The sequence below is a fragment of the Saimiri boliviensis genome, chromosome X, assembly GCF_048565385.1.
Source record: "Saimiri boliviensis isolate mSaiBol1 chromosome X, mSaiBol1.pri, whole genome shotgun sequence".
NCBI lineage: Eukaryota > Metazoa > Chordata > Mammalia > Primates > Cebidae > Saimiri > Saimiri boliviensis.
The window spans coordinates 3,902,053-3,927,317 of record NC_133470.1 but is presented as its reverse complement, the minus strand read 5'-3'; the positions used below and the strand labels follow the sequence as shown (position 1 = coordinate 3,927,317).

At 42.9% G+C, this 25,265-nt stretch overlaps 1 protein-coding gene across 1 annotated transcript in view; it reads left to right on the top strand.

Moving 5' to 3' along the window:
- Positions 1 to 25,265, top strand: part of PUDP (pseudouridine 5'-phosphatase) — a 102,058-nt gene that overhangs the window by 37,060 nt on the left and 39,733 nt on the right. The window contains exon 2 of the mRNA XM_003920287.2: positions 2,321 to 2,539. Within this exon, the coding sequence (XP_003920336.1) occupies positions 2,321 to 2,539 (219 nt within the window). The remainder of the gene's footprint in view (positions 1 to 2,320; positions 2,540 to 25,265) is intronic.

Genomic DNA, 25,265 nt, shown 5'->3' with positions numbered 1-25,265 from the left:
AGGTGCAGTTTGGATGCTGCTGAAGGGACGGGTACAAGGCCACACAGAAAACTTCTTTTCTCAAGATAGCAGCACTCTACCCTTGGTTCATTCAGGAATTTTGCAAATAGTTGGTGGATACGGTTGATTGCCCAGACCCTGTGTCTATGCAGATGACAATTCACGTTCTGTGAAAAAGACTCGGGAGACAAAGCACAGGTGGACCTACTGTTGCCGTGGCTCACAAGATACCTTCCCAGCCTTCTCCATGTGCAACACAGCAAATCCTGTCCTGTGGTGCAGGCAGTCCTCCACATTGCCTATCTGGGAGGACCACATATTTTGGAGTTAAAACCTGCCATAACTCTCTCTTTATTTTTCTTTTTTCTTTTTTTGAAGACATAATCTCACTCATGCTGCCCAGGCTGGAGTGCAGTGGTGTAATCTTGGTTCACTGCAACCTCCGCCTTTCAGGTCAAGCGGTTCTCCTGCCTCAGCCTCCTGAATAGCTGGGATTACAGACACGTGCCACCATGCCTGTCTAGTTTTTTGTATTTTTAGTACAGACGGGGTTTTGCCATGTTGCCCAGGCTTGTCTTGAACTACTGAGCTCATGTAATATGCCTGCCTTGGTCTCCCAAAATGCTGAAATTACAGGCATGAGCCACTGCATCCAGCCCAAAACTCTCTTTTAATAGCAGTTCATACTCTGCCAACTTTCAAAATGCATCTAAGCAATTACAAGCATGCATGCCTATGTGCATGTAAACATGTGAACACACATAGGAGTATGAAGACTTACATGCCTTTTGTACACACACAGCCTTCTTTGTGTGTGTACATTGCTTCAGTGGGTCCTGGGTATCACAGATACTATCTTATGGGGGAAAAACTATTTAGGGATGATTATTATGTTTTTCATGTCATTGTGGGACAGTTAAAGGCCATTGTGGTTGCCAGCTCTTTTCAGGACTTACTGTTGAGTCTAGTTGTGCAAATTAAGGGTAGACTATATCCTGCTAATGCTGCTCCATGCCCCGTGGGAAAGCGTCAGTGCTAAATCTATAACAGGTGGTCAGTCTCCTAGCGGAATTTGAATCCAGATTTTTGTCAGACGAGTCTGTGTGTCTTCTTTTTAAACCAGGTATGAACAGGTTTATTCCCAGCCTCTTGGGTTCAGGGACTGCCTCTGTGCCACCGCAGACTGGAAGACAAGGCCTCTGCACAGGCTTTGGCACACAGCCTTCTGCCTTCACTGGGGCCTTGGGAGGATTGTCACCAGAGAACTCTCAGCTCCATGGAGCTTACCTGGTTTTGAAATTGTGCTTGATAGACACTCCTCTGTGTCGGAGTATTTCTTTTTATCATGTATAATGCCTCCTAGCAGGTCAGTTAGTTGGTTCTTCAGTAAAGTGATCTTTCTACACCCATGCTGGAGACAGTGAGAGTAGAGAAGACAGCTAGTGTGTGACAAGCAGGCCCTAGGAGGTTGGCACTGTTCTGAGAAGGTTACTTATGTGCCCTGAAGTGTTCAGTCTGCAAAGTAGGATTATTTCACTGGAGTAGCGCCATCAGTAGTATTCATATTGATAATATGAGTGCTATTAATACTATGTGTATGTTAAATATACATACAGAAAAAGCACATGAATAGAAATGTAGTGCAATGTAGCCTATGTTAGTGGTACTGGTACTATTATGAGCAGTATTCCTGTTCACCTTGTGTCAGCATGAGGAAAGCAGGCCCCTGCAGGACCACTTTATTTCTGAGGTTGTGCCCCGAGTAAGTGCCGAGCTGGGAGTTAATCCTCAGGTCAGCTTTCACCATCCCATGACACAGCCTGTGTGTTAAATGTTCTGTTCTCCCCTGGGAGCTTCAAAGCAGCATCTTGGCCAGGCATGGTGGGGGCTCATCCCGCTGGCAGTGGAAATGTCCTTAATTCTAGTGAGCCATGCAGTGGAACACCAAGTAATGACGCCTTGTGCTATCAGATGGAATTGACCATTCTAATTATATATTTAGATTCAAATATGCACATTTAAACAGAAAACATAATAATACAGATTTCATTTTTCTCCTGAGTTCTAAATTTCCATCCAGATCACAACTCCAGACGTAACTCCAGCAGCCTTGAGAGGAGGCTGCCCACAGTATAATTTAGTGAGAATGACCTGCAAACCTTTCGCCTGCTCACTTAGGTCTCCACAAAGCCTTTGTTCATGGAATGCGACATACACAGTAGATGTTATTGTGAACCTGATACAGACTTACTGTTGATACAGTATGCACTCTAAAAATCTGTTTTTGTTTTGTTTTGTTTTGTTTTGTTTTTTTCTGCAGATACTGAACGGCTCTATTCAGTGGTGTTTCAAGAAATATGTGATCGCTATGACAAGAAATACAGCTGGGATGTAAAGTCCCTGGTTATGGGTAAGAAGGCATTAGAGGCGGCACAGATTATAATAGACGTCTTGCAGCTCCCGATGTCTAAAGAGGAGCTGGTGGAAGAAAGCCAAACGAAGTTAAAGGAAGTGTTCCCCACGGCTGTGCTCATGCCAGGTGCGGTTGCCTTGCTGTTTGAAGGATTAAGTTTGTGAATATTAGCAGTGGTTTTGTAAATCACCTTTACAGTCTAGCGTAGGGCATGCTGAGTTTGTCCTCTTTTCTTTAGTCTTGAAACTAAGTCCCTCCTTCACGCTCCTGAAAGAGTCTGGCTGATGCTGTGGGATGCTGTGATTCAAATTTCTCTTTAAAAGTTTCTTAAAATAATATGCATTAGTTTCAGTGATTTCTGGGTTCCAAAAACATTTGCGTATTGTTTATATTACTATCTATAAAGATTATGTTAGTGACAGAATGGCTTCAAAGTTTAACCTAATAGTTTTGCCTTTTTCAAAATCAGGTATAGGATTAATATTTCAGCAAGTATTCAAACTTTAACAAATTGATAAGCAGCTAAATCTCCCCAAAGACACTTAATTTAAAAAACAAGTAAAAAGCCTAATTCATTTTTAGCCTATGTGTTTGTATGCCATTTAGCCCTTTCTTTATTTGTGTCCAGTTTTCTTCTGAAAGGAAAGACAGCTTTGTTCCTTCCAGGCTTGTTAACTGACATTAAATCAGAACAGATTTGCCCACTGCTTCTTGTTCAAGAATGTTCTAGATTACAGACCTTGAAAATAGACTATTTGAAGATTCTTCTGGGATTACAGGATGAATACTCTGTCTTTAGAATTTCTGGTGCTAGGGGAGAAAAAAAAAAACAGCAGTTATGTGAGTAATCTTGGATTTAAAATGATATTAATATGAAGCATACATACTTTTGAAATGTATGTTATTTATACATATGTCCAAACATGTGGATATTCTATTCCTGGGAAGCACACACACACATACAAACACACACCCTTTGTAATCACTCTGTCTGCATCCACTGCAAATGGTAGTGTTTGTGAATCTCAGGCATGGGTACAAGCACCGTGATATTCAGTTTTCTGCATCTAATGTCTGTACCATTTGCACATGAAGTTACCCTGACAAGTCTTGGTGAACACATCTATACAGTTACTATATAAAAATTCATTTGTGGTAGGAAGCACATAGACACACACACTAAAATTTACTATCTTACCTATTTTTAAGTGTACAGTTCAGTAGTGTTTTAAATGTTTGGTAGAATTCTCCAGTGAAGCCATCTGGTCCTGGGCTTTCCTTTGTGGAGAGGTTTTGTTTTATTACTGATTGAGTCTCCTTACTACTTACAGGTGTGTTAAGATTTTCTTTGTCTTTATTTTTCCCCCTTCTGAAAATCATCCGGGAATCTCTGTCTTCATGAATCGGTTTTGGTAGGTTGTGTGTTTCTAGGAATTCTTTCATTTCTTTTAGGTTATCCAATTTATTGTCAAAGGATATGCCAACAAATGATATTCTCGTTTAATTATTTTTATGGCACTGGTTATAATGTTGCCTCTTGCATTTCTGATTTTAGTCATATGAGTGTTTTTTTTTTCTTTGCTAATATAGCTAAGGTTTGTCTATAAAGTTACTCTGTGACCAAACATCTCTTCTGACTTAATATACAAAGCACTCATGATGTATGAGACATGCATGTGTCTTATTTCTTCCATATCCCCCCAGGCCTTTCACATGGTTTTCCTTCTACACTTTTTGTTCTATATCCTAAGATATACTTGAAATATGTTCTCCTGCAATTCTTTAAAAAAAAATGTTTTATCTAGTTAGTCTGGTAGTTTGGCTGGAGTGCTAGTGAATCTGTTTTATGGACTCTACTTGGTGATCCCATCAATGTAGTGTCTTCATTTGGCCTTTTAAGTGAGCAGGTGTCAGATTAAGTAAAGTGCTAATCACAGAAACTCATAGAAGGTAAACAACTAGTCAGGAGCTAGTACTTCAAAGATAGTTCAGTTCTACAGAACTTATCTAGATGGTTTTCTTTTCTTTCTTTACTACTTTTTTGACCTCTTTTTTTTTTTTTTTTGACTTGACAAATCCTGTTTTTTGGCATATGATTTGTGTGTGCCTGTGTGCGCATAGCATATACTTACTTTAACTTTTACCAGCTGCACTATTGGGAGTAGGAACTTTGATACTGATAGTCTGTCTTTGAAAACGATCATATCTACTTAACCGTATACACAATTAACTGTGCTTTGACAGAGCAGAGCATGCAGAAGACTTGAAGAGTATAAAAAAATGCACAAGGTAATCCTGGAAATGAGAAACTTAAAATCATGCTGGGAGGCTGGCTCATATGATGTGCAGGGACAGCGGTCGGTTGATGTGCTGCTTTGATATTCTGAAACAAGTTAGGCAGAATAAGACAAAATGATTAGAAATAATACTTAACCTGAAGGGAAAGCAGACCAGAGGAGGACAATGTTGGACTGGATGAATAGAGCAGAAAAACAGGCCGAGCCTAATTCTGATCCAGAAATGTGCTCTTCCTTAGGGTTTCTACTCAATATTATGCCAGTCACAAAAATGAAAATAAAATAGATCTTCTGTCCTGAAAGAACAGTCTTGGAGACCTAGTTTCCATTCATTTTGCACTCCTTCCATCTCCTCTTTTATCTTCACCCAACCTGAATTCCCCTGGGAAGGTGGCCTTATAGTATCATTGCTCTGGTGACTAGATTCAGAGAAACTTGCTGCTATAGTCTTCCTTCTTGTAGGTGTTCATTTTGCTCACTTAGTACTTTGTTTCTGTTCTTAAGCTGTAGATGAAAATATAACCCTTGACTTTCTTTTCTTTGTGAAAGTATTTTCTAGTAGGGTATGTTAGGTTGTGGAAGTCACCTTGAGCTCTTTAGAAAAGAAAGCTGTCTGTAGGGAGGGCTTGTTAATTCAACATCATTCTTTTTCACATGCTTTCCAAGCGACAGCTGAGCCCAAGGAGGTATTTAGCAAGTTAAATTGCAAGAGTGAGTGGTAGATTACCAGGGAAAGCAGCCCCATCATGCTGCAGGGGCTGTCTGCTGTGATTAGGGTGCAGGAGGGTGTCTGCCTGGGCCAGTCACCAGGAAATCAGCCTGATTGTGCTGCAGGAGCATGTCCACCTGGGCCAATAACCAGGGAATCAGCCTGATTATTTTGTAGGGGTGTTGTCTGCCTTGGCCAATCACCAAGGAATCAGCCTGATTATGCTGCGGGGGTGTGTCTACCTAGACCAATAACCAGGGAATGAACCTGATTATGCCTTGGCCACTCACCGGGGCATCAGCCTGATTATGCTACAGGGGCATGTCTGCCTGGGCCAATCACCAAGGCATCAGCCCCCTGATTATGGTGCAGAGGTGTGTCCTTGGCTTGATCATGGTATAGAAGTGCGTCTTTGCCCTGATTATGAAGCAGAGGCAAGTCTGCCTGGCCATGGTATAGGAGGGCTCTTTGCCTGGGTCAGTCTAGCCACTAAGAAGACAAGGTGGACCTAATGGACTTGAAAGATAAGGCAGAAAGGCCCTGATGCACTCGGACATCAGCTGCCTATTTGCTATAATCACGTTTCTGGAAGGCCCTCTCCATGAAAAGCTAGGTGGGCCTATGATGTCCTCAGGAGGAAGTCCTTTTGAGCAGTTAGTTCTGTAGGCATTTCCTACATGGCTTCATGCTTCAGTGGAAACTGTCGCTTAGCCAAGGCTTAAATTACCTTAGGAAAATAAACTGTCTTTTAAATTGTGGCACTAAGTTTAGGGGAAAAAATACATGTGGTTCATCTCTTGTGAGTTTTGTAGGGATTTTAAAAATAGGTACCATATTACAACTGGAAATGTATGTCACATTACTTAAAAAAAAAATCTTCACTTGGAATATCAGAAAATCTTGTTGAAAACATAGCCCATGATGGTTACCTTCATTATATCTTGAACAAATCCTTTGAGTAATGAATTCCTTTGGATACATGAAATTCTACATTTCAGTATAACTCAGCAAGGGTAATTTGGATTCAAAGACCAATAAGAAGAAAGTTGGTGCCTTTTATTGTGTGGAATCCCCCAGGAGTTTTTCTGTTGTCCTGGCTCTTTGCTTTACCAGGCATTTTCACTATGCGTGAGATTCCTGGAGGAAGAGCCCCTGGTGTGGCATCTGGGCCAGTAGAAAGGAGTGAGGTGGGCCTGAGTCCAGTAGAAAGGAGTGAGGTGGGCTACGCCTGATTCCCTGGTGATCCTGCCCCTAGGGACAGCCTGCCTTGCAGATGTGCTCCTCGGCCTGGTGGGCTCTTTCCTGCATCTCTTGGTCCTCACCGCCTGCACCAGGCTGTCTGGCGATAACTCCCTGCCCTCTACATTCCCCCTCTCAGACGATTTAGAGCAGAAAAAGCAAACTAGAACTCTGGCCCTCTGGATAGCTGTGGGCAGGTGCCAGAGCCCCACTTAGGTGGCTGAGGGGAGGGAGCAGGTGTGGCTTGTGCAGTAGAAAGCATGGGTCCAGTCCCAGCTCTGAAGCCCAGCATTCCCCCTGCTGTCCAGCTCCAGTCCCCTCAGGACACTAGGAATACTGACTGACATGCCCACTGTGGGGTACAATGATATGAATGTATCCCCCAAATCTAGTGTTGAAACTTAATTACCAATGTGATAGGATTAGGAGGTGGAGCCTTCAGGAGGTGATTAAGTCCTGAAGGTGGAGTGTCATGGATTGGATTAGGACTGTCATGAAAGGACTAGAGAGTAGGGCTTGCTCTTCCATTCCTCTGGCACCTGAGGACACGGCATTCCTCACCTCCAGAGGGTGCACCAACAAGGTACCATCTTGAAGCAAGGAGCAGCCTTCTGCTGAGACAGACCTGCCACTGCCTTGATTCTTTACAAAGTATCCAGTCCTAGATATTTTATTACAGCAGCACAAACAGCTGAGACCTGGGGCATTGCTATAAGACAACCTTGGAGTGTGTATGGTTACACCTGGCCCAGTGAGTCACTCCTAACAGGCACTTGTGTCATCTTCTAACCCAGGAGGATCCAGTCCTCACTCTGAATCCCACCTTGAGGAGTTAGTAATCCCTTCTCCGCTTCATTGAAAAGCACACACCAGCCATGGCATGGACATGAAGCACATGATGTGGGCTCTAGTCCTGTTTTTATTCAAGCTGTCTTCCTCTTGTAAGTAAGCCTTCCTCCTCAGGCTTACTTCGATAATTACGCTTGTTTCCATCCTTCTGCTTTTTTTTGTTTTAATTTTGTTCTTGGTTTATTTTCTTATACTATTGTCTTCCTGACTGCTAACAGATACACCCCCACCCTTTCCCTTAGAAGCATCTGGCAGGAAGGTACGCGTCCTCTGGAAGTCAGCTCACAACTTGCCTCTTTCTTCTGAATTCTTGTGCATGTAGTGCTGAGTGAGCACTCAGGCGGACACAGAGGAAAGGTCTCTTTCCTAATGGAGTGTGTCATCCATTTGGGGAGAGGGGACAGGAATATCTACAGCATCCAAGTGAAAATTCATCGTAGGATATCGTTACATGTCAAAATGAGAAATTCAGGAAAGAGTTGCCAAAGGGATATAGAATTAAGTAAAGCAGGATATTCTTGGAGCAGTGGCTGCTCCTGCAGTAGGGGGGTGACCTTGGGGGAGGCCAGTGAGACCATAAGAGATATGAATGGTAGAAGCCATTCCTAAAGGAAAATGGCACACGTGGAGGATTCCAGTCAGCCAGTGAGTTTGCTTTTATAAAGTATGAAGCCAAGCTTCTCATGGCTCACAAGCTTCAGAGAGGAAATGTGGCTCTACGAGTTAACCTTCTTATTCCCCAGCTCACATGTTTGCTTTCTGGATAGGGAGAACCATTGGGATTTTTAAAAGGAGGCATGTTGGAGTACAACCTGTACTTGGGGAGAATCCTCTGGGTTTTTGGCACATAATGCTTGCAGCCTAGAAGAGATGGGCCAGCCAGATTAAGGCCAGGGTGATGGTTAAAGACATACGCCCCCTTGACTGGGCCATGGGGTGCCCAGACTGAACATAATTTGGAATGTGTGTGTGAGGGTGTTTCTGGAGGAGATTAGCATTTGAATTTGTGGATTCAGTAAAGGAGATTTTCCATCCCAATGAATGTCTCAGGGTACACGTCATTTTTTACATCACGTAATTTGTCATAGAGGAATGAAAGGATGGTGTTAAGTAGGAAAAATATCTCTTCAGGATAACAAACCACAATCATGATATGCTTTTTTTTCCTATTAGAAGACAGAGTCTCATTCTTTCTCCCAGGCTGCAGTGCAGAGGTGCTATCGTAGTTCACTTCAGCCTCGAACTGCTGGGCTTAAGCAATCCTTTGACCTCAGCCTCTGGAGTGGCTAGGACTGCAAGTATATGCCACCACACCCAGCTGACTTTTTTTTTGTTTTCTTTGTGGAGACAGGGTCTTGATATATTGGCCAGTGTGCTCTCAAACTCCTACCTCAAGCAATCCTACTTCCTTAGTGTATTTCCAAAGTGTTGGAATTACAGACATGAGCCACCACACTGGGCCTTTTTTTTTTTTAATTACATAAATTATACCTGCTTCATGCAACTCAAAAATGTATAGCATTAAAATTGGAAGCCCTTCTAACTCCCACTGCCTGGGGGTAACCATTACTCAGTCTTTATTCAGGGTACCTCATTTCAGCCCTTTTCTTATGATGCCTCTGTATTTGTATGTAGACACATACACACATAGATATGCTCACCTACACTCACGTACATGCACCTTTATGGAATGAGGCCACTGAAATAATTCACCTAGATGCAAAGCAAGTAAATACAGACTCATGGGACAGAAATTCCAAATGTTTTAATTAAGTTGTTAGCCAATTTTTTTTTAATAGGTCTAATGAAAGTGAGAACATATTTTTCCTAGGCTCTTAAGTGAATTGTCATTGTGGCTCCCTGAAATGCTGGACATCCATCCCTAGGGACTGGAAGGCACTCAGGGTACTTCCTGCCTGGGAACACTTACAAGGTTGCATTAGTCTGCAGCAGTGCTAACATGTTTCTTGTGTCAAGGGCAGTTTCCAGAAGACCTCAGCAAGCTGTGCTGCTTTGGTTTCTCCTTAGTGATGGAGGTATTGTGCTGTCCAACACATTGACAGTCCTGTAGATTTTCATATGTCCACATTGACACACTCATATCTCTTGTTCTGTCTCCTATATCATTGGGTTCAGGGCCAGATGTTACCTTTAGGAAGAAGAAATTATCCAGGTCAGCTTCCAGGCCAGTAAAGAAGCCAGGAGAAGAATTGCAGCCTTTGGTTTAGAGGCCGCTCTGATTGTCCATTACTTTCTAGTCTGGCCAGCGGGCCTCAGTGTTGAGGGACATTATAACACCTAGGTGGCAGGAGCCCCACAGAGAAGAGGGGCCCATTTGTGTACATGTCACTAACTGTGTCTACACCTGCCTGTCATTGCTGGCCTCCCCTTGGCTAGATTTCTCAGCTGAGTGCTGGGGCTATGCCAGTTAGATGTACCCAGGATGTTGGGGCTTTGAGTCTCATTAGGATGGACAGTACCTAGAAACCCCAGAACATATTCACTGTGACATGTTCAGAAAACATGCCCCTTAAGGGGATTCATGCCCCTTGTCCTTGTTGGTGTCCACTATGGTTGTGTGGACTCATAAGCATTGAGGACTGGCTGCATGTCTTGTTCTCAGTGCTTTCACTCATGGGGTTGTGTGTCAGCCTCCTGCCACCCACTAAGAAACAGTCACTCTTAGCACTCCCATTTCACAGGGAATGGCAGGGAGGACTGCAGAGTTCAAATTATTTGCCTGAAAGCATACAGCCTCTGATTATGGAGGCTGGTCTTGAACCCAGGTGGGGAATGAAGGGTCCAGACCTCTTAGCCATGGTGCACTACTGCCCCAGATGATGTGGCGGTGACCTTATGTTGAGGTAGAAAATATCAGAGTACAAAGGAGAGAAGATGTGTTCTGACACGCTCCACAGGGCTGACCCCTTTTAAGGCCATATATAACCTTATAGCAGATTTGTACACTGAACTCAAGAATTTGCCAATGGTGATAACCTTCGTCACATGGGGAGAGCACAAGATTGTATCTGAGGAGGTTGGGTCTGGCCTGGTTGGGGTGAAGTGGGGGCTAGTGGGACCACCCGCATGGTTGCCTCTAGCCTCTTCACTGGGAGAACACAGGAGCTTCCGGTGTTGAAACTGGCTGTCCCTGTAAGACTGACATGAGATGTGAGGCATATGATCAAAGGGTCACTTACCAGCTAGCTCGAGGGAAGCGGACATTTCATGATGTCCCACATTTTAGAAAATAATATGAAATTCCCAACATACACACACACATGGAACTGAAAGGGAGGGGGCTGAGACAGGGAGCCAGGTGATCTGGCTTAGTGGGTACCACACCCACAAAACAAGCAATCTGAAAAGCTCTGGATTGAGAGTTTCACAGCAAGCGCAGCTGGACCCAGGATGGTCTAGCTCAGTCAGGGGAAGGACGTCCCCCACAACCGAGGCAGTCTGCCACTACTGAGGCAGTTCACACAGTAGCTGGACAGAGCCTGCAGCAGCTCAGCAACACCTCTGCTGGCAGACTACTCCAGTGTGGTGCAGGGCATCTATGAAAAAAGGCAGCAGCACGACAGGAACTTATAAATAATGCCTACCTTTCTAGGATAGAGCACCTGGGAAAAGACGCGGTTATGAGTTCAGCTGCAGCAGACTTAAAGGTACCTGCTCAGCAGCTCTGCATGGAACAGCAGAGCTCCCAGCACAGCACTTGAGCTCTTACAAGGAACAGACTGCCTTCTCAAGCAACTGCCCGATCCCCTTATACCAAAAGAGACACCTCATAAAGGAGAGCTCAAGCCGACATCGGGTGGGTACTGCTTCTGGGACGAGGATAGTAGACAAAGAAACCAGAGGAAGAAACCTTTGCTGTTCTATAGCCCCCATGGGTGACCTCCAGGCGAGCAGGGTCTGGAGTGGACCTCCAGCAGTCCTGCAGCAGAGGGGCCTGTTAGAAGGAAAACTATGAAGCAGAAAGAAATCACTTGAACATCAACAAAAAGGATGTCCACTCACAGACCCCATCTGAAAGTCACCAACTATGAAGAACACAGGTAGATAAAGCCACTAAGATGGGAAGAAACCAGCACAAAAAGATGAAAACACCAAAAACGAGAACGCCTCTCCTCTGAGGGATCACAACTCCTCACCAGGTAGGGATCAAAGATGGATGGGGAATGAATCTGAAGAATTGACAGAAACAGGCTTCAGAAAGTGGGTAATAACAAACTTCTCAGAGCTAAAAGAACATGTGCCAACCCAATGCAAAGAAACTAAGAACCTAGAAAAAAGTTTAGATGAGATGCTAACTAGAATATACAGCTTAGAGAAGAATATAAACAGCTTGATGGAGCTGAAAAACACAGCACGAAAACTTTGTGAAGCATACGCAAGTTTCAATAGCTGAATCAACCAAGCAGAAGAAAGGATATCAGAGATTGAATATCAACTCAATGAAATAAAATGAGAAGCCAAGAACAGAGAAAAAAGAGTGAAAAGAAATGAAGAAAGCCTCCAAGAAATATGGGATATGTGAAAAGACCTAATCTACGTTTGATAGGTGTACCTGAATGTGACGGAGAGAATGAATCCAAGCTGGAAAACACTCTTCAGGATATTATCCAGGAGAACTTCCCCAACCTAGCAAGGCAGGCCAACATTCAAGTCCAGGAAATACAGAGAACACCACAAAGATATTCCTCAAGAAGAGCAACCCCAAGGCACATAATCTTCAGATTCACCAGGGTTGAAATGAAGGAAAAAATGCCAAGGGCAGCCAGAGAGAAAGGTCCAGTTACCCACAAAGGGAAGCCCATCAGACTCACAGGGGATCTCTCTGCAGAACCCCTGCAAGCCAGAAGAGAGTGGGGGCCAATTTTCAACATCCCTAAAGGAAAGAACTTTCAACCTAGAATTTCATATCCAGCCAAACTAATCTCCGTAATTGAAGGCAAAATAAAATCCTTTATGGACAAGCAATTGCTGAGAGATTTCGTCACCACCACGCCTGCCTTACAAGAGCTCCTAAAAGAAGCACTAAACAAGGAAAGGAACAACCAGTACCAGCCACTCCAAAAATGTACCAAATGGCAAAGACCATCGACACAATGAAGAAAATGTGTCAACTAATGGGCAAAACAACCAGCTAGCATCAAAATGGCAGGATCAGATTCACACATAAAAATATTAACCTTAAATGTAAATGGACTAAATGCCCCAATCAAAAGACACAGACTGGCAAATTGGATAAAAAGTCAAAACCCATCAGTGTGCTGTATTCAGGAAGCCCATCAGATGTGCAAGGACACACACAGGCTAAAAATAAAGGGATGAAAGAGGATTTATCAAGCAAATGGAGAACAAAGAAAAGCAGGAGTTGCAATCCTAGTCTCTGATAAAATGGACTTTAAACCAGCAACGATCAAAAGAGACAAAGAAGGGCATTTACATAATGGTAAAAGGATCAATGCATCAAGAAGAACTAACTATCCTAAATATATACACACCCAATACAGGAGCACCCAGGTACATAAAGCAAGTTCTTAACAGCCTACAAAGAGACTTAGACTCCCACACAATAATAGTGGGAGACTTTAACACTCCACTGTCAATATTAGATCAATGAGACAGAAAATTAACAAGGATATCCAGGACTTGAAGTCAGATCTGGACCAAGTGGACCTAATAGTCATCTACAGAAATCTCCACCCAAAATCCACAGAATATACATTCTTCTTAGCACCGCATGGCACCTACTCTAAAATTGACCATATAATTGGAAATAAATCACTACTCAACAAATGCAAAAGAATGGAAATCATGACAAACAGTCTCTCAGACCACACTGCAATCAAATTACAATTCAGAATTAAGAAACTAACTCAGAACCACACAACTTCATAGAAACTGAACAACTGGCTTCTGAACGTTGACTGGATGAACAATGAAATGAAGGCAGAAATAAAGATGTTCTTTGAAACCAACAAGAACGAAGACACAATGTACCAGAGTCTCTGGAACATGGTTAAAGTAGTGTCTAGCGGGAAATTTATAGCAATAAATTCCCACTGGAGAAGTGAGGAAAGATTGAAAATCAACACCCTATCATCAAAATTCAAAGAGCAAGAGGAGCAAGATCAAAAAAACTCAACAGCTAGCAGAAGACAAGAAATAACCAAGATCAAAGCAGAACTGAAGGAGACAGACTGCTAGCCACATTAATAAAAAAGAAAAGGGAGAAGAATCAAATAGATGCAATAAAAAACGATAAAGGGGATATCACCACTGATTCCACAGAAATACAAACTACAATCAGAGATTACTAAAAACAACTCTATACACATAAACCAGTAAACCTGGAAGAAATGGACAAATTCCTGGACACTTGCAACCTCCCAAGCCTAAACCAGGAAGAAGTTGAAACCTTGAACAGACCAGTAACAAGGGCTTAAGTTGAGGCAGCAATTAATAGCCTACCAACAAAAAAAATTCCCTGTCCAGATGGGTTCACAGCTGAATTCTAACAGACGTACAAAGAGGAGCTGGTACCATTCCTTCTGAATCTATTCCAAACAATACAAAAAGTGGGAATACTTCCCAAATCATTTTATGAGACCAACATCTTCCTGATACCAAAACCCGGCAGAGACTCAACAAAAAAAGAAAACTTCAGGCCATTATCCATGATGAACATAGATGCAGATATCTTCAATAAAATACTGGCAAACCGATTGCAATAGCACATCAGAAAGCTTATCCATCATGATCAAGGAGGCTGCATCCCAGGGATGCAAGGCTGGTTCAACATATGCAAATCTATAAATGTAATCCATCACATAAACAGAACCAAAGACAAAAACCACATGATTATCTCAATAGATGCAGAGGCCTTCAACAAAATTCAGCAGTCCTTTATGCTAAAAACTCTCAATAAACTAGGTATCGAAGGAACATATCTCAAAATCATAAAAGCTATTTGCAACAAACCTACAGCCAACATCATACTGAATGGGCAAAAACTAGAAGCATTCACTTTGAAATGTGGCACTAGGCAAGGATGCCCTCTCTCACCACTCCTATTCAATATACTATTGGAAGTTCTAGCCAGAGGAATTAGGCAAGAAAAAAAAAAAAAAGATATTCAGAGGAAAAGACAATTCAAATTGTCTCTATTTGCAGATGACATGATTGTATATTTAGAAGACCCTGTCATCTCAGCCCCAAATCTCCTTAAACTGATAAGCAACTTCAGCAAAGTCTCAGAATACAAAATCAAGGTGCAGAAATCACAAGCATTTCTATACAACAATAAGAGACTAACAGCCAAATCATGAGCAAACTCCCATTCACACTTGCTACAAAGAGAATAAAATACCCAGGAATAAAACTAACAAAGGATGTAAAGGACCTCTTCAAGGAGAACTACAAACCACTGCTCAAGGAAATAAGAGAGGACACAAACAGATGGAGAAACATTCCATGCTCATGGTTAGGAAGAATCAATATCATGAAAATAGCCATACTGTCCAAAGTAATTTACAGATTCAACGCTATCCCCATTAAGCTACCAATGACCTTCTTCACAGAACTGGAAATAAACCACCTTAAACTTCATATAGAACCAAAAGAGAACCTGCATAGCCAAGACAATCCTAAGCAAAAAAAAAAAAAAAAAAAAAAAAGCCGGAGGCATCACACTACCTGATTTCAAACTATACTACAAGGCTACAGTAGTCAAAACAGCATGGTACTGGTACCAAAACAGAGATATAGACCAGTGGAACAGAACAGAGACCTTGGAGGCAATGCCACACATCTACAACCATCTGATCTTTGACAAACCTGACAAAAACAAGCAATGGGGAAAGGATTCCCTGTTTAATAAATGGTGTTGGGTAAACTGCCTAGCAGTGTGCAGAAAGCAGAAACTGGACCCCTTCCTGACACCTTACACCAAAATTAACTTCAGATGGATTAAGATTAAAGATTTAAACATAAGACCTAACACCATAAAAAAAACCCTAGAAGAAAACCTAGACAAAACCATTCAGGTCATAGGCATAGGCAAGGACTTCATGACTAAAACACCAAAAGCATTGGCAACAAAAGCCAAAATAGACAAATGGGACCTAATTAAACTCCAGAGCTTCTGTACAGCAAAAGAAACAATCATTACAGTGAACTGGCAACCAACGGAATGGGAAAAAATTTTTGCAATCTACCCGTCTGACAAAGCCCTAATATCCAGAATCTACAAAGAACTAAAACAGATTTATAAGAAAAAAACAAACACATCCAAAAGTGGGAGAAGGATATGAACAGATACTTTACAAAAGAAGATGTATATGAGGCCAACAAACATATGAAAAAATGCTCATCATCACTGATTATTAGAGAAATGCAAATCAAAACCACATTGAGATGCCACCTCATGCCAGTTAGAATGGCAATCATTTAAAAATCTGTAGACAACAGATGCTGGAGAGGATGTGGAGAAATAGGAACACTTTTACACTGTTGGTGGGAGTGTAAATTAGTTCAACCATTGTGGAAGACAGTGTGGCGGTTCCTCAAGGATCTAGAAATAGAAATTCCATTTGACCCAGCAATCCCATTACTTGGTATATACCCAAAGGATTATAAATCATTGTATTGTAAAGACACATGCACAGGTATGTTCATTCATAGTGGCACGGTTTATAATAGCAAAGACCTGGAAGCAACCCAAATGCCCATCAACGATAGACTGGACAATGAAAATGTGGCACATATGCACTATGGAGTACTATGCAGCCATTAAAAATGATGAGTTGGTGTCCTTTGCAGGGACATGGATGAATTCCGAAACCATCATTCTCAGCAAACTGACACAAGAACAGAAAATTAAACACAGCATATTTTCACTCATAGGCGGGTGTTGAACAATGAGAACACACGGATGCAGGGAGAGGAGCATCACATACTGGGGTCTGTTGGTAGGGGTGCCAAGGGAGGGACAGCAGGGGAGTGGGGAAGTCAGGGAAGTATAACGGGGAGAAATGCCAGATTTAAGTGACAGGGGGATGGAGGCAGCAGACGACATTGCCATGTGTGTACCTATGCAACAATCGTGCATGATCTGCACATGTACTCTAGAACCTAAAGTACAATTTAAAAAAGAAAGAAAGAAAGAAAGAAATTCCCAACACAGATACTTTCTGGGTTGTATGAATCTTATTTTACTGAGTTTTTTTTGTACGATGCAAAGCCTATCATAAGGTCAATTTTAATAAGGAGATTTTAAGCATGTTGGTTTATCAAATTGATTTAATCTTTATATACGTTCTTTTTGTCTCTTTGAGATTTATATGATCTCAGTTTCATAGGGCTGAGAACAATTTTTTAATTTAAAAATTTCTGCTCCTCTCTGGTTGCATTGAAATGGTAGGTCTGGCTCATAAAATATTCTATATATGGTAAACTAAAAAATAATTCAGCTGCAGAAGTACAGGAACTGATCTTCAGGATTTAATAAACATTAATAAACCCTTATGCTCTACATTTTTTAGTGAATTATACAGTAGAGTATGTAGATAGTATATATTCTTTAAATTATCAACATTATTTTGATAATTTGTTGTAATAATGCCCTAATAATTTGAGCAGTTTTACAGACTGTTTAGTTAAGTGTTTAAGGAAGAAACTGGTTTGTGATTTCTGGATTCCATTTCTAGGAGGATAATTCTCTTATGAGGTTAATTTCCTATCTGGTCTGTGCATGAGTTTCTTGAAGATTTGACAGTAATTCTTCTCATTAGTGTTCACAGGCAAGGGGGTGAAGGGGTTAGGTGTCAATGCCTGACTGACTTACTGCATTAAAAAATTTACCTCTTACTTTTCTATCCTTCCTGATTTTCCCTCTTTTTCTTCACCTCTTGAGCATTCACATGATTTGTTTGCTGTCTAGCAGGGGCCAGCATGCTTTCTCTGTTTTTAGCTTTACACACCCCATGGTGTATATCTGAAGCCTTCAGCTTTGCTGTGTTAAGAAACAACTAGCCGTAAACAGTGCGTGAGTGCTGGTGCTGTGCTCCAATAAAACTGTCTCCACCGACACAGAAAGTGGAATTTCATCGCATTTTCACGTGATATAAAAATCATCTTTTGTTGACTCTCTCCATTTAAAGACAAGTAGTAGGTCGAATTTGTGTTTCAGAAAAAGAAAGGCATGATTAAAAAAAAAAAAAAAAAGGCTAAAAAACAGCAGAGCATGTTGAAATCCTGGATGTGAAGTAGCAGAGCCACTGGGTCTTCCATGCCAATTTGTGCATTAAAAATGCTACCCAGGGCAGAAATCAGGTTTATAAACAGAGCCAGAAAGACTTCAGATTTCCGATGATCAGGCACAGTGGAGGATGCAGATATAAAATCCTGGAGAATTCTTCTCTGGGGAAGGAAGTTACCTCATGACAACGACTCTCAAATACCAACATTTCAAGACCTACTGATGAAACAACTGACTACAGGTAGTAACTTCCAGTTTAGAGAAGGCTCCCACCTGTGCCCCCAACTGTGCTGTGTGGCTTTACTGAGAATCTGGCCACTCAGCCCCCACTGTTATTTTGTGGTGACTCAGTCTGAAATGTTGTCCTCTGGGGCACATGCATCCTTTCCAGACACTCCTGTAAAATATATATATATATACATATATGTATATGTATTCGTCTTTTCCTTTCAAGAGGCTTAGAACTTAAACTTCTGTTAGCCATTCTTGTTGATATTATACTATTCAGTTCTAGTATAGCCATTTTCTAAAAGGAGAGAAAGCAAAGATCATGGATCAGTACCCAACGTTAGAGTCAGAGAGCAATTTGCATACAGGTTGTCACAGAGGCACATCTAGAACACAAGGAGACTCTCATGCATTTCATGTGCTTAGTAAAATGGCATTATACTGTGAAGTGCTAATCATTCTCTGCACGGGATTTTTAAAAAGGGATCAGGGTGGCCCCTGATCCCTTTGATCTAGAGTCAGAGGACAGTTTGCATGTAAATTGTTACAGTGGCAAACCTGGAACACAAGGACACTCACATGTATCCCATGCTATTAACAAAATAGCATTTTGTTGTAAAGTTCTAGTCTAGTCATTCTTTATAAAGGATAAAAGCAAGGATCAAGGATCAAGGATCAGTACACCATGCTATAGTGAGAGAGAAATTTTCATGTAAGTTGTAAGTTGTTACAGAAGCAAATCTACAGTGAAGGGAAATACAGGGTCATTTTTAACATTAAGATGTCAAGTCCTACCTGGAGGAGGGGCATTTAGGGTCAGTAGGATCAGGTGGAGAGAGAGCCTTTCCTTCTAAAGTCCTAGTGCTTAGCAAAGGAATGAGAGAGACCAGATGTTCGGTCCCGCTATCACACTGTATACCTGTAATCCCAGCACTGTGGGAGGCCGAGGCGGGTGGATTGCTTAAGAACAGGAGTTCGAGAACAGCCAGGCCAATACAGTAAAATCCTGTCACTACTTAAAAAAAAATAATAATTACACACTGTATTCCTGCATTTATTTCACAGAAACTAATGTAGAAATGTAAAAGTAATTTTCCTTAAATAAAATTTCTGTATCACTCTCAATATTACTTTCTTATTTTCAATGGCTGAAAAAAATAGTTTTGTTTTAACCTTTATTATTTGACCTAACTGTAATTACCAGGCATTGCTCAGTGGTTTGAATTGCCCTCCCTGGCTTTCCATTGTAATGTAAAATTTCTGTTATGAGTCTATGAAATTGGAACAGAACACAATCTGTGCCGTCTGTGATAGTGATAACAAGATTCTGGAGAAAGGTGCTTCTTTGATTAGAGGAGTTTATGCCAAACACATTTCATGACCCCAGAGAACATTAGACAGTACATGTTGCCACAAAGCAAGCAGCTGGCTATGGGTAGAACAGTAGTGCAGTTAAAGGCAGTGTGATGCTCATCTTCTATATTGCCCCTGAACCAGCAGACCAAATAAATGCAAACTGGACTCTTGCAACTGTTTGTTTGAAGATTTGAAAGGAGTTAGTTTATATTTATTTTCATAACTGCTTTATTTCCGTCAGTATTTAATGTTTGCCAAAAAAGGAAACACAGGTTTCCCACCCTGTCTCCCCATCAAGTATCACAAATTTGTGTGTCACATACCAGAATTTTAGAAAGATAATTAATGTAGTTTAAGGTCATCTCACAGATAGAACCTCAGTCTATCCAAGTTTTGTCCTCCAGGGTCAACCCACTGTATTAGTTTCCTAGGAATGCTGCATTAATTAACAAACTCAGTGGCTTAAAGGAGCAGAAAGTTACTGTCTGACACTTCAGAAGGCCAGAAGTCTGAAATCAAGGTGTGAGGAAGGCTGCCCTCCCTCTGAAGGCTGCACTCCCCCTGAAGGCTCCAGGGGAGGATCCTTCCTGCCTCTTTTCAGCTGCTGGTAGTTATCAGCCACTCTTAGCTTTCCTTGGCTTGTGGCTTCATCTCCCCAATCTCAGTCTTCATTTTTACATGCCCTCCCTCATCTGTGTGTCTCTTTCTCCAAATTTCCCTCTCCTTTCACTGGATTTAGGGCCCAGCCTTAATTTAATATGGCCTCATAATAACTTGATTACATCTGCAAAGACCCTATTTCTAAATAAGGTCCTATTCCCACGTTTTAGGTAAACATGAATTTTGTGAGGAGGACGCTGTCAAGCCAGTATACCTCCACCCATACCTTCCTACTCTCAGCTCAGACTGCCACTGTCCAGGGTGCCCCAGAACCTCATGCTGCCCTGAGCTGGGGCATGGGCTCAGTCACTCCTGTTTGGCTGGAATGTTTCAGGAGGGCCCTGAGCTGGGGCTTATGCTCAGTCACTCATGTTTGGCTGGGGTGTTCCAGGAGGGCCTTGAGCTGGGGCACAGGCCCAGTCACTAATGTTTGGCTGGGGTGTTCCAGGAGGGCCCTGAGCTGGGGTACGGGCTCAGTCACTCATGTTTGGCTGGAGCATTGAGGGCCCTGAGCTGGGGAGCGGGCTCAGTCGCTTGTATTTGGCTGGAGTGTAACAGGAGGGCCCTGAGCTGGTCTTGCTTGGCTGGAGTGTTCCAGGAGGGCCCTGAGCTGGGGCTTATGCTCAGTTACTCATGTTTGGCTTGGGTGTTCCAGGAGGGCCCTGAGCTGGGGCACAGGCCTAGTCACTAATGTTTGGCTGACGTGTTCCAGGAGGGCCCTGAGCTGGGGTACGGGCTCAGTCACTCGTGTTTGGCTGGAGCATTGAGGGCCCTGAGCTGGGGTGTGGGCTCCGTCGCTTATATTTGGCTGGATGGAGTGTAACAGGAGGGCCCTGAGCTGGTCTTCCTTGGCTGGAGTGTTCCAGGAGGGCCCTGAGCTGGAGTGTGGGCCCAGTAACTTCTGCTTGGCTGGAGTGTTCCAGGAGGTTCCGCCAGTCTTGCCAGAACCTGGCTTCTCTTCCAGCCCCCTAACCCAATTCCTTTCTCCTTTTTCCCTTCCTTCCACACTACCACACTCTGAAACCCAGAATACAGGTGAGTTGCTCAATTTCATAAGCTGGATCCCGTGGTGCAAGCAGTGGCGATCCCTGATATTAGCTTTGAGTCGGTGCAAAGTGCCTAGTAAATTAGGACTGAAGATCTGAACATGGCCAAGGGCCCTCTCCCTCCCAGCAAGCACCTTTTCAAAGCAGCAGAATTCATTTGGAAGGCCTGGAAAAAGAAAGGAGGTGCTCTGCCAAAATCAATGATTTCTGAGAAAGAAGCATGGTCCCTAGAGCTTGGAGAAGATCAGAAGAGGGATACCCCGAGGCATGGCTCTGCAGTAAATCATTAAGAGATGCCCACTCACAGTGGCTGTGGCTACAAGAAGTTTCCTGTGAGGGAACTAAGAAGCACACAGTAATGTTTGTAAGTGATGGTTCCATTTTAATAAACATACAGAACTTATAAAAAAATCAAGAATCCGTGTAGCCAGCTTTCCTAAATTAGGTAATAATTCTTTTTAATTTATACTTAAAATTACAATTTTTAAAACTATATATATCATTGTGAACACTATATGCTTTGGGGTTATTTTCTAGCATCAAGGATAAACACAGCCAGATAGTAGTTAAAGGGATCAGCACAGATGTTCTTCCATAACATAGTATTGCAATAGAGAAGAGAGACCATTGTGTAACTGGACTCAACCTCAATTAGCACAGAGGTGACTGAGCCTTTTAAAGGGAAATTCAGGAAGTAGGGAGGGGTCAGCAGGGGCTCAGCAGAGTCAGGGAAGTGAAAATTGCAGAAAGCAGAAAGAGGGTTTGGTCTGTGTGAAGCCATATGGGTTTGCAAACTGGCGCTGATAAAAGTCAGGCTCATGCCCTCTCACAGAGGTTTGTCTACAGGGGTGGCTGAAACCAACGATCAGTTATTTTGGCAGCCTTGAGTTTTCATAGGCAAGTACTTTAAGGGGGCTAGAGTCATCCAGGGGTGTGATGTTGAGCTATTGAACTTGTTCAAGTCTTTATAGGCCAGTGTGGAGGCCTTGTGGAGAAAAAGACTCAGAGCAGCCTGGCTAGAGTCTGGTACAGGAGACACTTTTGTTACTGAGCAGGACCAGTCCATTCCTCACAATGCTAACAACCTGTCCTCGTGGAATTATGTTTCCTTTGATAAATCTTGAATAAGAAATAAATGCATCAGCATATGTTTTTTAAAAGTTAAGTTCACTAAAATCCGTTTTGTGGACCCCTTTGTGAATGCCTGACCTACACAGCTCACCCCTTATGATGTAAAGTTAACTTGCATCCCTTTTATGGAATCCCAGGTGCCTGTTTGACCTGCATCCATCTTTCTCCCTTCTTGCTCACTCATTCTGGGCATCAGCTCTTCACACAGCAGCCGCTTCCTGCATGTGATCCCTGACTGTCCACTGATGACCGAAGGCTCGTGGACTTGCCAAGTTGCCCACGTAAGACAGGGCTCAGAGAGCAAGAAAAGCCCTTGCATTGTGAAGTGCCAAAACGCCTAGCATTCTAAAGCACAGTGTTGTTCAGAACACGGTATTCCTGTGAGATCACGTGTGACCTTTGTGAAGAACCTGGAACAGGTGTTTTCTTAGGAAGCCTTGCGACAGTAAGCACTTTCAGCTCACTCAAGAAAGTTCAAGTAGGCGAGAAATAAGAATGGAAACCCTGCATTACTCTATCAGATCTTGAAGGTTTTCTCTTAGATAAATGTGCCTGTCAGTCACATCGAATCACATCACCTGCCTCCGTGCGCTATACCACAACAGCGAAGTCTGCTGGAGCGTGTGTGCTCCCCAGGTACACATTCTCCAGGAGGCAGCATCTTATTATAGAGTAACAGGCCTGTCATGTGTAGAGGAGAATGCTAACTGCTTCATGAAAAGGCTCCCCACCATGAACTCAGATAACTGGATGCTATTTTTTAACTTAATTATTTTTTAATTGACAAATAGAAATTGTATATAGTTAACATACACGACATGTTTTGAAGTGTGTATACATTGCGCAGTGGCTAGGTCAAGCTAATTAACGCATCTATCATCTCACTTTCTCATTATGTTTTACGGGGAGAACACTTAAAATCTGGTCTTTGAACGATTTTGAGTAGCCAAATATTATTTTTAATGACCTTTGCGTTAATTGTCCATTCAAAACCGGTCTTAGGTATTTATTGAGGGCCTAGCATGTGCCAGCCAAGCGTGGACTCCTAATTGAAAACACAAACCCTAAGAAACTCCGAGCATTTTTGTCTAGCGCAGGGACCATCCTCACATCCCACAGCCAGCATTCACAGCTTGCTTCATAAGCCATGGATGGAGCCAAAGGAAAACTAGCTCACTTCCCACTATGTATCTGAAATCATTTTTTTCTTTCAATTCCATGTCGCACACATGTACTGCAAGGAAAAGGAATGATTCCTGCTCCCACCACTGCCTTCCATTCCTAAGAACAGAGGGGAGGGAGTACGAGGATGAGGAAAACAGAGGATGGGAAATAAGCAGTTTACTCACTGGATGTCTGCATGGGGTGTTGGGAGTGCAGAGGTTATGACTCATTGAGTGGAAGTTTCTAACCACATACATACAACTCAGATAACTACAGCCAAGTGCTGGAGGTGTTCCAGTGAATCCCAGAGGGTTACAAGGGTGGGAGGAGTCTGGTAAAGTTTCCAGGAAGCAGTAGCACAGGAACTGAGTCTTCACCCACAAAGAAGCAGCTAGCAGCTCAGATTCTGAGACTTAGGAAGGGTGTGGAGGCCAGAGGGTGGTGAGATTTTTCTGTAGTCCTCAGGAAGTGAAACTGCCTCACAGGAAATAAAGCAGTATCAATCAGGCAGTTTCTTTCTACTTATATTTGAATGTTGTCAGTGTTTTAAAAATCACAAATGACTTTTTTTTTTTTTTTTTTTTGAGACAGTCTTGTTCTGTTGCCCACGCTGGAGTGCAGTAGTGTGATCCCTGCTCACTGCAACCTCCACCACCTGAGTTCAAGTGATTCTCCTGCCTCAGCCTCCTGAGTAGGTGGGATTACAGGCATGCACTACCATGCCTGGCTAATTTTTGTATCTTTAATAGAGACAGGGTTTCTCCATGTTACTCAGGCTGGTCTGCAACTTTTGACCTCAAGTGATCCACCCACCTTGGCCTTCCAAAGTGCTGGGATTGCAGGCATGAGCTACCATGCCTGGCCAAACCTCACATATTTGTAAGGAGTGAGAAAGAGCAGCCATCTGGCCACCACCTGCCCCCCAACCTCCTTGAACCGCATCCCGAGACAGCTTGGTGTCATAGCTGACATTGCCTGTGTCAACCCTCCTTTCCTGATTTATTTTGAACCTCATGTGCTCTTTCTTCTTCTGGGCATTGTTCTTTTGTTGCATTCTGTTTTTGTTTTAAGGACTCAGTAACTTACATGCCTCTGTAAGTATTAATTATTATGACTATTGCTTCCTTGCCCACTTTCCTCTGGATTGTCATTTTTTTCTGGAACATTCCTGTCTTCTGTCTGTTTGAGTCTTCTACAAACACCTGGCAGTGTCTTTTCTGCTCATTCACAGTCAAGAACAGAGCACTTGTGTATTCATTTCCTGGGGCTGCTTCCACAAGACACCAAAAACTTAGCAACTTCTAATAACAGAAATGGACTCTCTCCCAGCTCTGGAGACTGGAAGTCTGAAATCCAGGTGTCACAGGGCCACACTCCCTCTGGAGGCGCTAGGGGAGGATCCTTCCTGCCTCTCCCAGCTCCTGGGGGCTCCAGGCATCCCTGGGCTTGTGGCTGCATCACTCCAGCCTCTGCCTCCGCTTCCCCATGGCCTTTTCCTCTGTGTTTCTCTCCCCTCTTTGGTCTCTTCTAAGGACAACAGTCGTCACATTTGGGGCCCATCCTAAATCCAGGGTGATCTCATCTCAAGATTTTTAACTTAATTACATCTCCAAAGAAGGGCAGAAGTACCAGGGGTTAGGACTTCTGTGTGGGGGCCACCATTCAACCCACTGCTCTCAGTCACACATAGTTTTGAAGCATAACACCTGCTGTTCAGGTGACTGTGAAAGTAGTCCCTAGAAAGACAGCATGCCAAAGCACCTTCCCAATGGTGGGATCAGGCGAGAGGGGCCAGGCACCCTTGGAATGCCCATGCAGGAGATGGAGGCTCAGCAGAATTCCATAGGTGTGTCTGGTCCTGGGGCAGCATCAGTGTCTTCTCACAGGTAGCCAAGTGGCATCC